The 20,222-nt window shown below is 35.8% G+C and overlaps 3 protein-coding genes across 3 annotated transcripts; 2 read left to right on the top strand and 1 right to left on the bottom strand.

Moving 5' to 3' along the window:
• Positions 1 to 1,006: 1,006 nt before the first annotated feature.
• LOC117906906 (L-ascorbate oxidase homolog) lies at positions 1,007 to 6,780 on the top strand. Its single transcript, XM_034820179.1, has 8 exons — positions 1,007 to 1,248; positions 1,379 to 1,488; positions 2,773 to 3,043; positions 4,542 to 4,644; positions 4,970 to 5,315; positions 5,454 to 5,819; positions 5,967 to 6,045; positions 6,220 to 6,780. The coding sequence occupies exons 1-8, from the start codon at positions 1,111 to 1,113 to the stop codon at positions 6,430 to 6,432; spliced, it is 1,626 nt and encodes a 541-aa protein (XP_034676070.1). The 5' UTR covers positions 1,007 to 1,110; the 3' UTR covers positions 6,433 to 6,780.
• A 1,001-nt stretch (positions 6,781 to 7,781) lies between these two features.
• On the bottom strand, positions 7,782 to 14,265 carry LOC117907027 (T-complex protein 1 subunit beta). The gene is made up of 12 exons (XM_034820355.1): positions 14,152 to 14,265; positions 13,457 to 13,514; positions 13,312 to 13,368; positions 12,838 to 12,903; positions 12,606 to 12,717; positions 12,229 to 12,357; positions 11,731 to 11,802; positions 11,180 to 11,295; positions 10,378 to 10,454; positions 9,518 to 10,003; positions 8,765 to 9,080; positions 7,782 to 8,198 (listed from the first exon to the last, which is right to left on the bottom strand). The coding sequence occupies exons 2-12, from the start codon at positions 13,460 to 13,462 to the stop codon at positions 8,052 to 8,054; spliced, it is 1,584 nt and encodes a 527-aa protein (XP_034676246.1). The 5' UTR covers positions 13,463 to 13,514; positions 14,152 to 14,265; the 3' UTR covers positions 7,782 to 8,051.
• A 948-nt stretch (positions 14,266 to 15,213) lies between these two features.
• Positions 15,214 to 19,946, top strand: LOC117907649 (enoyl-CoA hydratase 2, peroxisomal). The gene is made up of 11 exons (XM_034821270.1): positions 15,214 to 15,383; positions 15,532 to 15,554; positions 15,673 to 15,778; positions 16,062 to 16,126; positions 16,359 to 16,431; positions 16,957 to 16,996; positions 17,420 to 17,492; positions 17,563 to 17,713; positions 18,327 to 18,397; positions 19,331 to 19,504; positions 19,608 to 19,946. Exons 1-11 carry the CDS (start codon positions 15,327 to 15,329, stop codon positions 19,693 to 19,695), a joined length of 921 nt encoding a protein of 306 aa, XP_034677161.1. The 5' UTR covers positions 15,214 to 15,326; the 3' UTR covers positions 19,696 to 19,946.
• The last annotated feature ends 276 nt before the right edge of the window (positions 19,947 to 20,222 follow it).

Below are 20,222 nucleotides of genomic sequence, written 5' to 3' on the forward strand. Positions count from 1 at the left end.
GATTTTATTTTTGAAAGAAAAATCCATTTCAGCTTCACCTTTATTCCTTTAATGGTTAAATAATTGGAAGCAGCATTAGACACTTGGTTTCTAGTTAGTTCCATTTAGTTTTAAAAAAAAAACTTCAACTCAACACTTCACATTTGAAGTAAAGTTAAAGCAAAGTTAAAAGGGAAATAATTCCATCAATATATAAACAAATCCAAATGGGTCCGTGGGACCCTTCTCGATGAAGTCTTTAGTCCTTCATTATTATGTTTGGTTTATGCTTTTACTTTAGTTTGTGTAGGTGAAATTGCTGGATAAACGTGGCTGACCAAAACGAAAGTCTATGTTTGACCTCCTAATTCTATATAAGTGCTGAATTGGATACATATATACTCATACTATCTCATTCACACCCACCGTCGCTTTATCTTCATTCTTCTACTTTAAATCATTTCCCCCCCTTCAAAACTATATAATGGTCAAAAGTTGAGGCTCGTCACTCCACCGGGCTATATATACGTATGAGCTTGACCATGTGTTTAGCCTTCATTGATGTGACAAAAGGGGTTTATAGAAAAATGTTTTTCCCAAAATTATAGGAAAAAAAATGGGAATTTGTTATTTATATGAAATCTTGTTTTGAAAAGTAAATACGTGGTGAAATGTTTCAAAAAAAATACCGAAGGGGAGGAAGAAGCCATGCACGTGGGAGACTAAAAGTTGGAACAGGAACAGAAACAGAAGCTCCAAACATGATATTGGATTATTCCAAAGAAAAAAAGTAAGGAAAAGGCAGGAATGAGGGTCCCTTCGTCTTCACTCGCCACATGCAGATTTGGAGGAAAAAAATAAACATGAGCATGTGAGAATCAGACACGGTAACAATAGCCCGTCATGCCCCTTGGACCCCACCACCGACACCCACTTCTCCAATTCTCCAATTCTCCAATTCCCCTCCCCTTTCCTTCCCTTTTTCTCCTTCTTTTTCCCTCCATTTCCCTCTCACTATCTTCCTCTGTACCGCACTTTAAATAAACACCATCCGTCCTCATTCACTACCCTTCTTTCTCCTTTAAAATCCTCTCCCACTTGCAACTCCCCACCATCACCATCGCTCAAGAAATGGCCCTGAATTCTTTCCGGGCCTTTCTATCTATCTTTTCTCTCCTCTTCACCATTGTCGCCGCTGAAGATCCCTACAGATTCTTCACCTGGAATGTCACATTCGGCGACATTTATCCTCTTGGTGTTCGTCAACAGGTCTGTTATCTAAATTTGCTTCTTTTTTCGCGTAAGAATCAGCTGGATTGATGGTACATTTACCTAGATTCTGTTGATCTTGCTCCTGATTCACATCAAAACCAACAACTTCATGGCTGATCTGTTGTAGGGAATCTTGATCAATGGCCAATTCCCAGGTCCTGATATCTACTCCGTTACCAACGATAATCTCATTATCAACGTCTACAACAGCTTGACTGAGCCTTTTCTACTCTCCTGGTAAGCTTTCTTTTTCCCTTTTTCACCCTGCCTAAGTGATCGGAAAAATGCTGTGGCCAGTTGCCGGACTATTCCTAGTCTTCCCGCCTAAAAGCGCGTGGAAGCAATAAAAACAATGATCTGGCCACAGCTATTCCCAATTTTCCTAGAATGAAGAATCTTCAGATTTCTGATTCTGAGAATGACTGGTGCTTTAGTACTTCTCTGGTTTTTTTCTCGGCAACTGTGAATACTACTCTTAACATTTCCATGTGCCGAACCTTGTTTCACATCCAGCTAATGTGATGTGTTTGGTTCTTTTCTCGTTAAATTCTGTACCCAATCTTCACATGAATATACAATAGGATAAATAAAAATCGGCTAATCTAGATTTACTCTAAGGTGTTTTTTCAACTTTTTGATTAGTTTTTGACACATTAGCCTGGTGTTTGTTCTTGTTCACAGTCAAGCCACCATTGATGACTAATAAGTAAATAGCCATTCTGTATAAAGAAAAAGAAAGCAACTTCTAACAGCGACTGATCATGGCAATGTATAAGAAACACACATTAAATGGCTTGTGGAGCTTACCCTTTTTTTTTCTCTTTTTATTCTTTCAAGATGTATGGCTAGAATCCTAAATATTTGTGAAAAGGAATTTACTTTATTAAGGCAGAGGATTAGCAATTAGTGGGTCCGTTTACTGATTTAGTTAAACCCCTACTTAGAAATTTAGTTGAACTCTGCATCATCATACTTTTGCCATTCAACTAACGAAAATATTCGATATCATTAGTTTCTCTTGTATATGCCACCTCATTTAACTCACTAACTCAGTGAGTTAATAGATGAAGTTCTTTACCATATATATATATTTTGGAAAGATTGGATCATCTTATTTATGTTAAATAGAGAGAGAAATGGGATGATAAATGTGTCTTTCTATTAGTTTTATTATTATTATTATTAAACACAGTGATGAAGGTGGGTTTTAAACCAGGAATCATTTCGCTTATATTTGTAAATGAATTTGAGGGTAACTTAATAAATTATGAGCAAGAAATGGAATTCATTATTTTAAAAATCATTTATAATTAATTTTTTTAGTATTTATGAATTATTGATGGTCTGGTGTGGCTGAGGGGAAATCAATCCAGCTGCTTCACAATAAAATTTGACTTGTCAGCTGTCAGCGTCCAACAGAGGGTGTCATAAAACAGGAAGGAGAATAAAAAAATATTAATTTAAATTAGATAATTAATTAGAGATTTTTATTGAAATATATGTATATTTCATAAAATGCAGGAGTGGCGTTCAACAGAGGAGGAACTCGTACGAAGATGGTGTGTATGGAACGACATGCCCAATCCCTCCGGGGAGGAACTTCACCTACATTCTCCAAGTGAAGGACCAAATCGGAAGCTTCTTCTACTTCCCTTCTCTTGATTTCCACAAGGCCGCCGGCGGTTTCGGCGGCATCCGAATCCTCAGCCGCCCTAGAATCCCTGTCCCCTTCCCCGATCCCGCCGGCGACATCACCGTCCTCATCGGAGATTGGTACAAAGCAAATCACACGGTACTCATTCTTGCTCTACTCTCTCTTTTCAATTTCTAAAGCTAAATGTTGTTTTTTAAAATAATTTTAAAAAATAGTTTTTGTCTGTAGTTTTTTTAAACGGTTTTATAATTTTGGTAGAATAAAAGTTTGATTGTAAATCTAAATAATTTTTATGTATATGGTATTTATTTTAATAATTTATATATAATTATTTTTTAAAATAATTTTTAAAAATAAATAAAAAAATTAAAATATATTTTATTTTTTGTTTTGAAGAACAAAAAATAAAAATAAAATTTTATTATCAAATGGATTTTCAGTGTTTTTTATTTTAAAAAACAAAAATAATTCTAAAAAACCGTTCCCAAATTATCCTAAAAGTAATTAACGATTTCCTGATTGGTTATTAAATATAAAAAATAACCATATTTTTAGTTTTTAAGAAATTACATTATTAAATTAAAGTGACGGTGGGATGACAAGAATTATTTATATTATTATTATTATTATTGCTTTTTTCTGATTCCTCTCTAATTAATCTCACTTCAGAAACAATAAAACAAATTGAAGGCTCGTGAACAACTCAACAGTAAAATAATTTTAATTTTATCATTTAAAGTATTTTTCCGCGGCATAATAGAAGTGGGGTCAGGAGTATTAATTATATATATATATTGTTTTTCTCTTTTTTTCTTTTTTGGGAATTGGGACGCTGCGTTAGTAGTGTCGGCAACATATGGGGGTTTGTTAAGTGATAATAAACATATTGACTTTTTGACGCCAGTACTCTTCTGCCTTTTGCCAGCTGGATCTCTTAATGGTTTGGGGCCAAACGACCTTTTTGAAAATGATTAGAATTGTAGGGCAGGGACAGCTCATTTGGACTGCCAACAAAAATGGTAGCACTAATGATTGATTAGTTTCACCGTTTTTCACATGGTGGGTTCACTTCACTGCTGAAAATATTTTATCACAAGGAGAGGATATTTTCCCTCTAAAATATTTCAAAATTATTGACTAATTTGATATAAAAATTATAAAATTATGTATCATTAAATTCAATAAAATGTAACTTCTGAAATGCCTTTTTGCAGAGACTGGGCCACCAATGTACCCTTGCTGGTAGACCCAATTGACAATTGGTGAATCCTAGCCAATGATATTAAATAAAAACAAACAAAGAAACAAATGGAATTTTTTGTTTTTGTTTTTTTTTTTTCTCAATGTGCTAACTGGGTCCTGGTGGGCTTATCGGCTAGTGCTTTTTTCAAGTCATGCATGTGCATTTAATAATTATTTTTTTTAAAAAAAAGGACGAATTTATTGGTTAGCTTTATTCAGTTTGGAATGTATGGGGTTTGGTGAAGGCCCATCAATAGAACAGAGATGGGTAATTTGGTCACTGTACTGGACATGTATGTATGCGTATGGGGTCCCCTTACATTCAAGTTTACAGCTGGTCCTCACTTACCAATTTGGTACTAACCCATTAATGGGCATTGTGTGTGCTTTATAGACATTGAAGGCCATTCTAGACCGGGGTAAGAAGCTTCATTTTCCAGATGGCATCCTCATCAACGGCCGTGGTCCCAATGGAGTCTCTTTCACTGTGGAGCAAGGTGATCCAATACTATCTTACATTTATCTGCAATCAGTTCTCTGTGTGTATACATGATCTTATAATTCTCAGTCATATCTCACATATATATATATATATATATATGCTTTAAATCTGGATTTCGTTTGGACTGAAGATTTAATTATTTATTTATTTTTATTCTTTTTAACTCAAAATGGGGAAAGCAAGGAATGGGTAATCCCATCCTATGGCTGCATTAAGGTGTGGTGAGGGAGAAAAGTTTCAAATGATGAGGTGGTTTGAGATTCTATTTGTATATTGAATTCTTGGCTGATAATGTACATATGGTGTGTTGCCAAATACAGGAAAAACATACAGGTTCAGGATATCAAATGTTGGGCTGCAAAATTCACTCAACTTCCGGATTCAAGATCACAAGATGGTGTTGGTTGAAGTGGAGGGAACACACACTCTCCAAACTACCTATTCCTCCCTTGATGTTCATGTTGGACAGTCCTACTCTGTGCTAGTGACTGCTGATCAGCCTGCCCAGGACTTCTACGTTGTGGTCTCAACCCGGTTCACCTCTCAGGTCCTCACCACCACCGGTATTCTCCGATACAGCAACTCTGCTGGTCCAGTGTCAGGCCCACCCCCAGGTGGACCCACCATCCAAATTGACTGGTCCCTTAACCAGGCTCGCTCTATCAGGTATGTAGTTCTTGCCGATTATTAATGCTCTCCTTTAATAGTGAAGTTACCCTCTAGGCAAACAGGGTTGTCTGGGGTCACCTAATTCAGGCACCACTTTGTGACAAATGTAATAATCTAAATTATGTGTCATTTCAGGACTAATCTTACAGCAAGTGGACCAAGGCCTAACCCACAAGGCTCTTACCACTATGGTATGATCAACACCTCCAGAACAATCAGGCTTGCAAGCTCTGCTGGTCAGGTCAATGGCAAGCAAAGATATGCTGTTAATAGTGTATCCTTTGTCCCAGGGGACACACCCCTAAAAGTTGCAGACTTCTTCAAGATTGGAGGAGTTTTCCGTGTTGGAAGCATATCAAACAATCCTACTGGTGGAGGAATATACCTTGATACTTCAGTTATGGGAGCTGACTTCAGAGCATTCGTAGAAATTGTGTTTGAAAATCCTGAGGACATCATACAGAGCTGGCACATCGATGGCTACTCTTTCTTTGTAGTCGGGTAAGAACATGAGTCATTCTTCAAACACCTTGTTAACTCTGTCCTGATCAATTTTTCTGTTGAAATCTTACTGTCAGTTCAGTCTATTCATCAACTGTTCATCGCATTGTGACTCCCTTTTAATATATATGAATGCTTGAAATGCAGAATGGATGGAGGATTGTGGACAGCAAATAGTAGGAACCAGTACAATCTCCGTGATGCAGTTGCCCGTTCCACTACTCAGGTGATGAAATAAGCTCAATCCTCCTGTTGCTTTTCACATCATTACTCCAATTAGAGTGTTTTTCCTCAAATGAAAGATTTTTTCAAACTAAAAATGGAGACAAAGAAACATGTTTGCTTGAAAATCGAAGTGAAGATGAGCAAGAACTAAATGCTTGATGCTGGATGAGTGCAGGTATATCCCAAGTCATGGACTGCAATTTATGTGGCACTCGATAATGTGGGAATGTGGAACGTGAGGTCTGAGTTCTGGGCAAGGCAATACCTAGGACAACAATTTTATCTACGGGTTTATTCGCCAGTAGAGTCTATCAGGGATGAATTCCCAATTCCAAAGAATGCACTGCTTTGTGGTAAGGCAAGTGGTCGACGAACAAGGCCCCTCTAAGAGCCAGCGGCAAGCCACCAAAGCTCTGGAAGTGTTAGGGGAAACCTGTGTGGCATAGGAGGATTATTAAGAGTAGAGATATTCATATAATCTTTATGCGTGGGAGTTTAAATGACCTCAGCTCGAGGTCACATTCTTTTTTAACTAAAGGTTGTATTTTGTTTTGTTACTATTTATGTATTATGCCATTTTATAAAGAGAGGTGGTTAAAACTTATTAAATATCCTCTATTTGTAACAGCAACTTTGTGTCTCTCTCTCTTTATAATAATATTAGGCAATTTACCTTGTTACCCGGAAAATATATGTATTCATTGCCACCTCAAAGTGCCCCTCTATTTCTAATGCATTCTTGGGAGTTGTAGGTTGTTTGAGACGCAAGCAATTTGGATCAAAGGCTTGTCCCACTTAAAAGACCGCATGTAATGCTGTTTTTATCTTTCGGGTTCCCTATGGAGTCAACTTTGCTTTTACATATAATCTTGAAAGGGATCAGAATTTAGTACCGGTTACCAAAAGACACCGTCAATCCAATGGAGTTAAATGTGTTTAATTCGGATCTCATTAGTTTCTATCCAAAATTTATTGTTTTGTATTCATATGTAGTTCTATTATTTCGCAACATGATCTCATTGTTTTGTATTCTCAAGCTTTTGTACTTCAGTTTAACAATCTTTCAGACTTAAATTTTATACCTAGTATGTTGTGTTTTTAGTGGTGAAGCGTCCTCGACTTCATAATAATGATAAGAATGCAAAGCAACATATATATACAATAATACAATGCAAAATTATACATAAAAATAGCTTGCGTCCAACATGATTTCATTGAAAAACAAAGTTGAAAGTTAGATTTTTTTTTATTTTTTATTTAGCAGCTATACTCCTTTAACAATAAGAAACTACACCTCATGAACAATTAAAAAAGCAGACGTCACAACTGCAATAGGCCTTGTACCCACACAAAAGCGACCAAACTGTATTGGAAGGCTTCAGGGTGTTTCTCGCGTCATTTGATTTTATTAACTCCCATCATCTGGAACTGATCCTTTAATCCCCAAAATATGCTTACTTTTGTACCTTCTTAAATTAAATCTTTTATCCTATATTTCTATGCAATTGCCTACATGGCAGCCACTCCTTTCTTTTAATCACCTAGCAGCTCTTTTATCCTATGCAATTGCTCACACTTTTGTCACTTACATTACTTAATTAAAAAAATTCACTAGGATTAAAACGTAAAAATGACTTTGAATTAACATCAACTACAACAATTCAATTTAAATTTATCTGATTCTAATCATTATTCACTTCCAGCAACAGCAGAAACCAAATATTGACAACACAAAGATAAAACAACATGAGGGGCAATAACAATTACTTCAAGTAGAGCAGTGGTCCAAAATTCAGAAAGCAAAATTTTTCCAACACATGAATAAAGTAAACATCCTGCATCAGTTTTTTACCAAACAAAAACTGAGACAAGCCAATAGATATTTGCAACCAAAAACACATAGCAATCAAGTTTTTTTCCGTTCTTTAGCTGGTATGCAACTCATTAATAGCTGAAGCTAATGCGAAGTTGAGTGCATTACAACAGATGTAACACTCAGCCCAATCTTCACATTCTATCTTCTCTTCTCCGTGGGGCACAAGTTATAATTTCATCAACTCTAAGAATCATCTCAGCAGCCTCAGTGGCAGAGAGTAATACAGCCTGCTTAACTTTGAATGCTTCAGAAATCCCCAGTTCTGCCATATCTCCTACCTGCCATCACACAAAACCTCAAGTTTAAATACATAAAAACTGTTAAAAACAAGAAAGCAAAGTTCCAGATCATGAGATGCTAGTACATAGATCAAGATATAAACCAACAAGAATCAATATACACGATGAGGTGCAACCATCAATCTGACAAATAACATCCCTTTGTCTCATAACCCCCCTAAAGCTCCATTTTCTACAGAAATAACACCTTGAAAATTTTGGAGCTTCAGTCAGCTACTGATAAGCTAGGGGGATCTGCAATCACTGTCAAATTTTCAATACACTCTCCATTAGCCTCACGGAGAACCTATCCTTAAATATAAGGTTCCAATGAAGGAATTAATGGACAATGACCTAAGATTCAAACAGCTATAAGGAATCAATTAGCAACTGCCAACTTCACATCCTTCACAAGGACCCCACAGAGAGCATTCATGTAAAATCATGGAGCTCTCTTTTGAATCAGGAAGAATAATGCATGTTTTTTCCTCAAAGAAACTATAACAAATCCAACCTTATACCAGACAGGCACCCTATATTTTTTATTTCTCAATTCCATTACTTACCGAACCAGAGATGACATCAATCCCTGCGTGGCTTTCTTCCTTGTGGTGCTCTGCACGGAGCTGTGCTATCAACTCAGCACTATCCAGCCCTGCATTGTCTGCAATGGTTGTTGGAATGGATATGAGTGCCCGCGAAAAAGCTTCAATAGCATGAGATTTTTTCCCAGGAGTTTTCCGGGCCAGCTCATCCACTTCCTTTGCCATCACCATCTCAGGCCAACCACCTCCAAGCAAAACTCGGCTGTCAATCACTGTCTGAGAAAGCACACACAAGGCATCATGCAGAGACCTTTCTGCCTCATCCAACACATGAAAGCTGCCAAAAAATAGATAGCACATCACCCAAAAAAATATGTAGCTTTAGAACCAGAGTTAATAAGAGTGGCAGCCTCAGTTTCAAGGTCCTAACAAATATTATCTTGAACAGGGAACATAAATAGGTGAAAAACCAGTTAAATGGAACCAAAGTTGAATGTAATGACATGATGGACACACAATACAGATGCATCTAGCCTAATAAAAACTGCAACTTATGACTCAAATGGACAGACTTGCTCAATAATTTCACTAACAACTTGTCATTTATGGAAAAAAACCAGATAAGAATAGCATAGCTCCTGTTTTAGAAGTATCAATGACATATGCATGGATATACATGGTAAAATATGTTAGCAGTTATATTGCAAGACTGCAGAAGAAAACATATTTGAACAGGAAAAGTTAAAATGAAAAAGCAAAGATGTCAAAATCTACCTTGCACCTCTCAATACTATTGTGCATGCCTGACCCATTTCAACACCCGAAAAATGGATCAATTTGTCCTCACCAATCATAATTTCTTCAATCAGCTTGCAGTGCCCAAGCTTAACCGACTCTGGATTGTCAAAGGTTGATGCAATCTCACCACCAGTTACTAGAGCCAGACGTTCAATACCATCAAAATCAGCATGCTCAATTGCAAGTACTCCCGCATCTGCAAAGAGTTCCTCTGGGAAATTGTAAATCAACTGTCTGTTAACAAAGCAGTTAATCCCATGACCTATAATCTTCTGAACTTTTTCTCTCATTTTCTCCTTTTCAGCCCCTTCAATCTGGGCAACCCTAGACATTGAGTCAACACGGACACGTGCCCCATAAATCTTGACTTTATCAGTGTCCATTGCAGTATTTGCCACCAAAATCTTTGCATTCTCAATGCGTTTTGGTTGACCAATGCCTATCTTCTTGTCAAGAATAAACCCTTTATGCAGAAAACAAGATTCCAATTAACAAAAAAAATTTACCGAATTTGCATCGGATGTGTTTGACAATTGAAAAGAGAAGATAGTTGGAATATAGAATGGCAAAATGAAGCCATTTGGTTATCTCTTTCCTATTTTGGCAGGAGTGAAGTACCTTAGTGGGTTTTTTTTTTCAATAAGAAGATTACCACGTTAGTGTAGTACCAAATGATAAAAAGATATCCTAGGGTGGTATAGCAGCACCTTGGCTTTTTCTTTTGATGCATAGTCTTTTGTGTACTTAGTCTACAAAACGACTGATGATGCTTCATTCTTCTGTTAAACATGTAAACTGAATGATACAATATGAAGTTCATAGTTTATATGCTCTACCCTTCATCCAAAAATGAGTCTTTGAGTGATCCTCCAGGCTTCTTAATTATTTGAATAGACTCCAAGTTTGTGCTGCCCTGCCAATTAAAAGAACAAATAATGGAAAATTAAAGAATGGCATCCAACCAAAAGTGTAAAGTTGTATATCTATTTACACAAGAAGAAACAAAATCAAGCACTAAGAATGAAATTATACCACAAGAGAGAGAGAGAGAGAGCATATTTTTTATTTTATTTACTGCTTTAAAAACAGTGGAATGTTTAAGCATGAACAAATAAGAAGTGTAATTTTAAGGTTCAGAATATAGCACAAATTATTCTGATACTCCTTTTATAATCATGTCAGAGATGACTCAAATGAATAAATTGTAAATGACCAAGCAGGCAAGGCACAGGATTGATCTAAACAGCAAACCCAGAATTTCTTCTAGTATGGATTGTGAAGATTCCACTGTTTCATCACATTTGAAAATTTCCCACTACTTTTTCATCAGATCTTGAGCTACTAATGGCCATATGTATCTGGAAATTGCATGCTTAAGCAAAACAAAAGAAAATAATTTTCCTTTCCTTTGTTTATCTTTTGTGACATAGGGGCTGGATGTTAAAGTATGGAATTCTCCAAGTATTATAATTTCATTTCCATTTGCCCCACTTTGGCGAAGAAACTATAAATTGATGGGACTTCTTAGCTTTACTTCTTATTTTCATTGCAGTTGATATGTAGTTTTAAGGCCAAATTTCACTGCCCATCTTGAAACCCCAGTTCCAAACTACTTGCAAATGAAATGTCATTACTCACCTTCAGTCTCATAACAGCATCTACTGCCAGTTTTGCAAAATGTTCCTTGTCCTGGGATAGAATTTTTGAACTCAAAGTAGTCATTGCAATCTTCATCAAGTCTAACTTGAACTTTTCTGCATTAACCAGAAAAATTATTCATGAGATATATAATAATTTAGGAAAAATATTAGATGGAAAAGTATTACATAATATATCATGACCAACATGGTTAGATGCTCTCACTACCGTTTAAAGTGACACAATACTACATCAAAATAATCAAGTTCATAAATAATCATCCATTTGAAAATAAAATGGTACACAAAAGAAAATCTATGATCATACATTTATTAAACTAATCTAAGTCCAAAGTCAACTGTGTATGTCACCAAAAAGAATGGTACAAAAAGAAAATTCCTAATAATTCTCATAACACTGGGGAAATTATCCAATAATTGTGAATCTGTAGGCAAGAAATCAATCAGGAAATTTGACACTGGTATTGATTATTATTATTATGATAGCCAGACCCTGGCATTAAAGACAAAAATAGAAGAAAGGATGCATACCTGCATCCTCTTTATTATCCATGACTTTCTGTGACAAAGCATTCCGAGCACATTCGGCAGCCATCCGATAACCTGATGAAATAAACACACCCCACAATACACAATGTCAGGAGCAGTGCCACATGGATATGAAACGTCCAGCAAGCTGAATAGAACAAATTAGGAATATTGCAGCAACTTAAGAGTAATATTTGGTCTCATCAAACCCAAACAACACCTAAATAAGAAGTTTGCTTCAGCAACTTCTTGACCCAGCCACAAGAAGGGAGTCAATGGTGTTAGCCAAACTTAAGACAGTAGTTAAAGGATAAGAGTTACATCATGAAACATGACTGCATCCCAAACCAAGACAACTTGTATCATATGCCCATTGTGAAACTTGCTTTGTTATACTTCAATCATATTAAAATAAAAAATTTCAAACTACAGCAAATATGATCCTTTCCTTATTTGTCAAGGAAGAAATTTTGGAAGCAAGAGAAGCAGCTATAAACAAACCTGAAATTATTGTCATGGGATGAATTTTTGCTGCCACCAACTTCTCTGCTTCTCTTAAAAGCTCTCCAGCCAAAACAACAACTGAAGTGGTCCCATCACCAACCTCATCATCTTGAACTTTGGATATATCTGTCCCTTGAATTAAGGATGACCATCAAATGGCAAACTACAACTTTTATAAGCCTAATCATGGGTTATAAAAAGTTCCAGATGGCTTTGTATTTCACATCTATACATTGCATCCAAATCGATAAAGTAGTTCATTAGGCATATACATGTGCGGTGGAGTTTCAAAAATTTTCCTTGACCATATATATTATAATCCACATGAACCAAAACAGCAACATCGATGACGACAGCAACTATAGTAAGGATACCAACAAGGACTTTAGCAGCTGGGTTGTCAATATGAAGGGACTTTAAGATGGTAGCACCATCATTTGTAACAGTAACACTGTGGCCTCTGCCTGTTGATTGCAAAATTTTATCCTGTAGAGAAGACACATTAACAAACAGGCAAATTAATCAAATTACAAACCAAGGCTAATACTTAAGACACAAACAGCTTCTAATTCAGCAATAAAGGGAGATATGAGAAGAAAAGTTTACCATTCCCTTTGGCCCTAAGGTTGTCTTAACCAGGTCAGCAATCGCCATTGCTCCAATAAAGGACGCCTATAACAAATAACATAAACAATCATTCTTCAAGAATCCTAGCAGCAAAAACAAAAGGTCACATGGTGAAATAGAATGTGTTATGCTTTCCAAAAATTTTACCACAGAAGATATATTTTCTCTACTGTATATTTTTTGGTTTTTTCTAACTTGTAAAAGCAGAAATATTATTTGAAAGCAAATAAAACATTTTGCTCTTACTCCTAAAACAAAAAACGTAGTTTGGGAAACTCTTCAAAAGGGAACTAAACTAGCAACATCTACATGTAAATCCATCCACATGAGTGTTCTTCAAGGTCATCATCTTTATCTAAGTAAATAGATTTATTTCATACCCATAAGCATGAACCTTTACTTTTAATAGCAAGAACATTCTGTTATAATACAAAACATCAAATAAAGTCTCACCATTCTGGCTCTCTCCCCCTTTTCTTCAGTCGCATCATTTTTAAAAAGATTGTCGATCTACAACATTCACAAAGTAAGAAAGGGGGAAAATCAGAAAGCAAAATAAAGAGAAAGATGCATAATTCCATAGCTAGAATCTACATACCGCCATGAGAGAGAATGAAAGTGAAGTTCGCTGGAACCTAGATGCTCAAATAACTTGTCTGAAACAATTTCCAAAGCAAAAAATCAACACATCAAAACTCATAAGCTACCATATATAGGAATAGAAATTCTCTGACTACAATTATTTTCTCGGTCCCAAATAAATTTTATCAGTCCATTGCATATCACATAAATGAACATGAAATGATAATCCTTGATGCACAAAAAAAAAAAAACCTATTTCTTCCTCTAAGCCATCAAGCGAGGCCAAAGTTGCTCACAAGGAGTTCAAGACCTATTTGGTAAGAAATTAAATAAAATAAGCCGACGAGTGACTGTCCTGTGATTTACTAAATTCAGTTGAAGATATCTCAATGCACGGTTTTCCTATGAGATCATCAGAGAAACAAATCAAAAGGTGAGCTCCAGAAACTAAAACCCTAACGCCTTCGTTTCGTTCTCAAAGAACGAAGCAAGTAAAAGGAAAATGCTCCAAGATACTATCATATCTAAAGCATCTTCCAGCATTTTCCTTGCTATGCCCCATTCTTCAAGCGAAGGCCCATAAAAAACAGATGGAAATAGACCTGAAGCCAGTTCCTAACACAGATTCAACAGTACAACAGAAAGGAACTCAAAACTCCGCGCAGAAACCCTAGAATCACAAACACAGAGAAAAAATAGCGAGATTTTCACCTGATCTTTGCGAGAACTGAAGACCGAGATAATCGATGCAAGAGATCTTAGGGTTTTGAGACTTCCGGTCCCGCCCAAAGCTATTTAGGGCGCCGCATGGGGCTCTTCTCTAACTTTAAACAGTGGTGCGTAGTGTGTACTAGTGTTGAGTGTCGATTATTCTCAATGGACTCGAGCTTCGTGGGCCAAGTCTCGCGAAGTCATGCGAAGGTTCCTTGGGCTTGAATCTGGCCTGTTTAGACGTTTGGGCTGTTAAAGGCCCTCCTCCCACCAGGCCCGTCCAAGTAAACGGGTCTACTGGTATACGTCGAGATCCTAGTGCTTATCACGCTTGTTATATGATATTATATCTAAATTTGTTGTTTAGAAGGTTTTGGTGGATAAAATAAAGAAATAAAATAAAACAATTTTTATTTATTAAATATTAATATGTGAAGTAAATTGTTTAGTATTTTTTTGCATATATTTTTTCTTTAAAAAAAAACTAAATTATATACTACAAAAATTCTTAGAAACTTGTATAAAAAATGCGATAATTAAAAAAAATTAATGAAAATGTAATAATTTAAAAAAAAAAAACAATTGAAAATTATATATACTAAGAAGATTTTATTATCTCAAATTTTAAAAAAATAATAATAATTTTTAATCTATATTTTTGTTAAAAAAATTAATTTTTTGTTTTTTAAAATAAAATATTAAATATATCTCAACAAAACCTCAAAATTTTAATATATATTCATTACATATTTTATTGTAATTTAATAATTGTTTTAATAAGTACAAATTTTTATTTTCGCAAATTCATAGCAATTTCAAATCCTTGATTGAATTCCACTTCTTTTCCGTAACAAAAATTATAATAATTCAAAATTGATCCTAGTCACTAGGATGAAATTTTGTACAAATTTATACATGGGCGACTTATTTTAAGATTTATGTGGAGATGGTGTTATCCTTTGGCACGAATTCAAAGAAGGGCCCAGCTGGACTGTCACTTGTATTGACTTTATTAACCTATCACTTGTGTCCTACTCTCGCCACGCCACCATCCCTCCTTGCGGGTCCGCCCGCAACACATTTGATATTCACGCATAACCGCTCCAGGCGAGCCCCCTTCTCGTCTCGGCTTCTGCAGAATTTGGGGAACACTTCCGCAATTTCAGTTTCCTCTAATGGGCCAGACTTCAGATTTCGATCCCAACCTTCTCATTTCTCACAAATTTCCCGAAGTATACTTTCTCCTTTTGCACTTCATACCGTTCATTTGAATCAGTTCGCTGGTTTTCGATTTTAATTGTTTGGCTACTTTACGGTTTTTTGTTTTGATTTTACTTACATGATTGGATTTCTATTTTGCGTTATGTGAATCGATCGCAGGTTACATACTCCTATAGCGAAAGGTAGAGATCTCAAGCGTATAATCTATGAATTTGTGTGCGTATGTGTGTGTGCTTGGTAAATTATTTTGTTTATTTGACCTGTTGGTTCTATTTGTTGATGATTGTGTTTGGGGAGCAGAGATGTAATACTCTACGCACTTGGTGTTGGAGCATGTGCACGGGATGCTGTGGACGAAAATGAACTCAAATATGTCTACCATCAAGATGGGCAGCAATTTATCCAGGTATTTGAAATTGATTGAAGTTGGGGTTTCCATTTTTTTTTTTTTTTCCTTTTTTGAAGTGGGAGAATGGAAGGAATTTGAATTTGCTCTTACACGAGATTGGAGCTTCACGATGGAGCTTCTTAAATAGGTATTTCTTATAGTTCAGTTCTAATGGAGCTTCACAATGGACTTCTGGGTTCCAAGTTTAGAAAAGGGTGATTGACAAGTTGGGTGTATCATAAATGACACTAAACACCGAGTAAATAATCTTTGTTTCCACTTCATCATTCTTATTTTGTAGGTTTTACCAACGTTTGCTGCTTTATTTGCTACCGCATCATTCGATTTTCAGCTACCAGGTTTAGAGTAAGTATTTTATTGCTTCTGGGAACAGAGATGTAGGAAGGTCTTCCTTCTCATTTTTCATTTTCAGATGTTGTTATTAGAAGTTTACTCTTCTATTCTGTTCTCCAAAGATTAGCTTTGTGGCTGAATCTATCATGTTTTGATAGATTGTGAACCCATATTTATATAACTTAATCTTTATAGCCTTGCTAGAATAGAAGTTGATGTTAGTTCTGATGCCTGTTCTTACCAGATATGATCCACGCCTTCTACTGCATGGACAACAATATATAGAAATCCACAAGTCATTTCCTTCAAGTGTTTGTGTAAGGTTCCTGACTAGAACCTTGTCTGTTGTGTTTGATTAGCTTCTGTGCATGATTTTAAATCTATGTGGTTAGAGGTTAATGCAAGTTTTAAGAGTGAGCAATTTTGGGCCTCAAGTTAACTGCTAATAGAAAGACAACATGGTCACTAACTGGTTCAAGGTGAAATTATGAATGAGATGGATGGTTCAAAAAATATCACAAGAGGCCATGGATGAGAAATCAGGTGTGGCTTTAAGATGATCTGAAATCCCATTTTTGCTTCAATATGTGGCTTTGGTGTTGTTGAATATAATTTAGAATTGTGCCATTAAACAATATTCATATGATGTATTATTGGGTGAAAAAATCAGTTTCTTTTATTCTTTTTTACTTCATATCTTAAAGGAACATAGTTAATTTGTTTACAGTTAGTCATACATGCATGTGATCCTTTCATTATCAATTTATTTTTTATTTTTGCTACTGTTTTCAATTGTTTTCTTAATCTATAATGAATCTTGTATCTCAATCTTGGTGATGCAGATACAAAACAAAGCCAGTATTTCTGGATTGCATGATAAAGGTTTGTTTCTGTCAAGAGATGCATTTACATTTCATACATATTTTAATAGGACCCTTTTTTATCTCAGAGGAAGTCGGTCTGGGTTGATGTCATTTATGGCAGTTATGATTAGTTGCTTTTATGTTCTTTCTTTTACCTTGGACAATATGCTACTGGTGTTCAAACATGTAGATACAGTGCTGAACATGATATGGTTGTTTGAAGAATTGGTCTCACATGTTGATAACCTCAAATTCTGATACAAGGTCAAATGTTGTGTTTTTTGTTTCTCCAACGAGTTTTTGGAGAAAGATGCACAAGAATGAAGTTTGAACAAAAAAAAAATGGTTGACTGCAGTATGGTTTCCATGTTTCTAAAATATATTTTTAAATAGAGAGGCTTTCATAAGCAATGAACCAATGGCATTGGCCTTTTTTTTCCAGGTAAAGCAGCAATAGTTGAGATTGAGATTGAAAGTTATGAGAAAGAGTCTGGTGAACTGCTATGCAAGAACCGGTCAGTTCTTTGTTAAATAATCGTTTTGAAGTTTCCACAAAATTGACACATCTTGGCCCTCTGTACGCAGGATGACCACCTATCTGCGAGGTGCTGGCGGTTTCTCAAAATCATCTGAACCATATTCCTACTCAAAGTATCCTAACCAACCAGTTTCAGCGGTTAAAGTTCCAAAAAGTCAGCCTTTTGTCGTATTTGAGGATTGTACCCAACCATCTCAGGCATGTAATATGTATTACTATTTCCCTATATAGATGATTTCCAGATGGAGAACACACACATACACAGAGACTCTGCAGCATTTGTTATGACAAAAACATTTGAAAAAGTAGTTTACAGGGGGAAGAGTGATCCACAGTGGGACTCTTGTTAAAGCGTGCCATTCTCAGTGAAAATGCAGCTTCTAACGAACTGTAAATATTGGGAAATTAGTTGAATCGATGAATCTCTCTTTTCCTTGGTTGCACAGAATTGCTATCTCTTCTAGTTTCATTGTCTTGAATTTTGCTGCATGTGCATAGAACTAGACCATTGCTTTTCACCTGCCAAAAAGCTTAGACATATACATGGATTAAGGCATAATATTTAGGCCTCATACACAATAACACGAGGGATATTTGTCTGTGTTATCCAATTGTTGGCTTCTCTTGGTTGGTTGATACTTGTCTGTATTTGTTTTCTTTAATGCCACGAAAGTTTTAAGTTTTAAGTTCTCTTGGTTAGTGGATATAATAAGTTTATACCATGAACATTTTGTGTTTGTTTATTTTAACACCAAGGAAAGCATTGCCTATGTATGAGCTTCCAGTGAACTTCTTTTATGCTGTTATGCAGGCTTTGCTGTATAGGCTATCTGGTGACTACAATCCTTTGCATTCAGATCCAGGCGTTGCAAAAATTGCAGGGTAAGTACATGAACTAATGGCAGAATTGCATTACACTGCATTTCCCATTGGCTGGTTTTTCTGGTTATTTTAATTTAACATCCATTCTTTTTTCTCAAACTCTATATGACTTAGGGAGAGTGGTGAAACAGGATCCACATACCAGCCCCAAACATTTTGGAAATTACTTCATTTTGGAATATCAGGATTTGGACTAAGGGCACAGATAACGGCATATTTATTTTTGGGAATCTCCTTTTTGAACATATTTCTTAGATTAGAAGTGTTTCTTATATTTAATTTCTCCTAAAATAATAGTAATAAGTAACATATGGGGTCACTCCAACCCAAAATTAACCGACTTAATGAGCAAACTATTTTTAAGACTTTTGTTTCCACTTCCCAACCAACTGTGAAGACCTTGTCACAAATCAACGACAATAGTGTTTCATCTCATATGCTATATTTGAAGGCACGGACCTTGAGCATCATGTTTTTTTATGCTTTCACAAAATTATCTTGTGGAACAGTTGAAATATACTCAGTTCAAATAGGTATTTCCTTGAAATTTTCTATGTTTTTTTTTCTTGCTTCTGTTCTTCTGTTTCGGCAGGCTTGGAGGTGAAATTATTTCCTACTGTGTTGTATAGCATTTGATACGGATTCAACTTGTCTTTATGTGGCATTTGAAGTAACTTAACAAAAAAAAATTTTATGTGCCATTTGAAGGAGGTCTTTTTTGGTTAATAGGAGATTATAGTTTGTCATTTCAAGGTGGCTTTGTTTCAGTTTTCTAACTTCCATGTGTGATTTTAGCTCCATCAAGCCCCAATAAATGGATTTGTGCTTCTGATCCTTACGAAAAAAAACAAATAAAGTTGTCTTACTTTTATCAGTTTTCCATGTCTGCCTCAACTTCAGTATAATTTATTTGAACTCCTTTTGTCTTCAAAGATTCTCTCGTCCCATACTGCATGGGCTGTGCACACTGGGGTTTGCAGTTAGGGCGATCATCCGATGTATCTGCAGAGGAGACCCAAACATGGTGAAGAACGTACAAGCACGCTTTCTTTTACATGTCTACCCTGGCGAAACCTTGATCACAGAAATGTGGCTCCAAGGCTTGAGGTAAGGGTCACCCCATGTATCACTAACAATAAGAACTCGACACTAAAGGTCTGTGTATGTTTTCAAAAGTTTGAATGGCTGATATTAGAGTTTCAATTTGCAGGGTTGTATATCAAACTAAGGTGAAAGAGCGGAGCAGGACAGTGCTTTCTGGCTATGTAGACCTAAGCCGATTGGCTTCATCATTGTGAATGAGATCGTACTGCCTGTCTATTTAATTTATGAGAAAGGTTCCCAAACCACTGCTAAATAAGTGTATTTAACCAGGACATCTAGGAAGGCCCGTATCATTCTAGTATTGGCGTAAGAGAGCTTTGTTAAGCTTGGGTTTGTCTCAAGAGACTGTATAACCTGCTCGAAGCTGGATGGTGAAGATGATGATCCCATACTCTAATTCATACCATTCACGCTATTTTATATATTTTTATTTCATTAATATGCACATTATGCACTATTACTGATTAGAGAGAATTAGAAGTTTGGGAGTAATTATGAGAGGATGAGAAGCACTTTTAAATCTTTAAAAATATTCTTCTTATATATAATGAATTAGTCGTTATGTAATATTTCAAAGAAAAATGAAAAATAATCCTTGAAATGATTTTTCTACCGTTGTTTTTAATTATGTATTCAATTGTTAAATACACCTTCAGTTTTGGTTTAAATCCAAATAATATGATTCTTAATAGTATGATCCGAATGGAACACCTGGAGTCGC

The sequence above is a fragment of the Vitis riparia genome, chromosome 18 (assembly GCF_004353265.1).
Source record: "Vitis riparia cultivar Riparia Gloire de Montpellier isolate 1030 chromosome 18, EGFV_Vit.rip_1.0, whole genome shotgun sequence".
Classification (NCBI taxonomy): domain Eukaryota; kingdom Viridiplantae; phylum Streptophyta; class Magnoliopsida; order Vitales; family Vitaceae; genus Vitis; species Vitis riparia.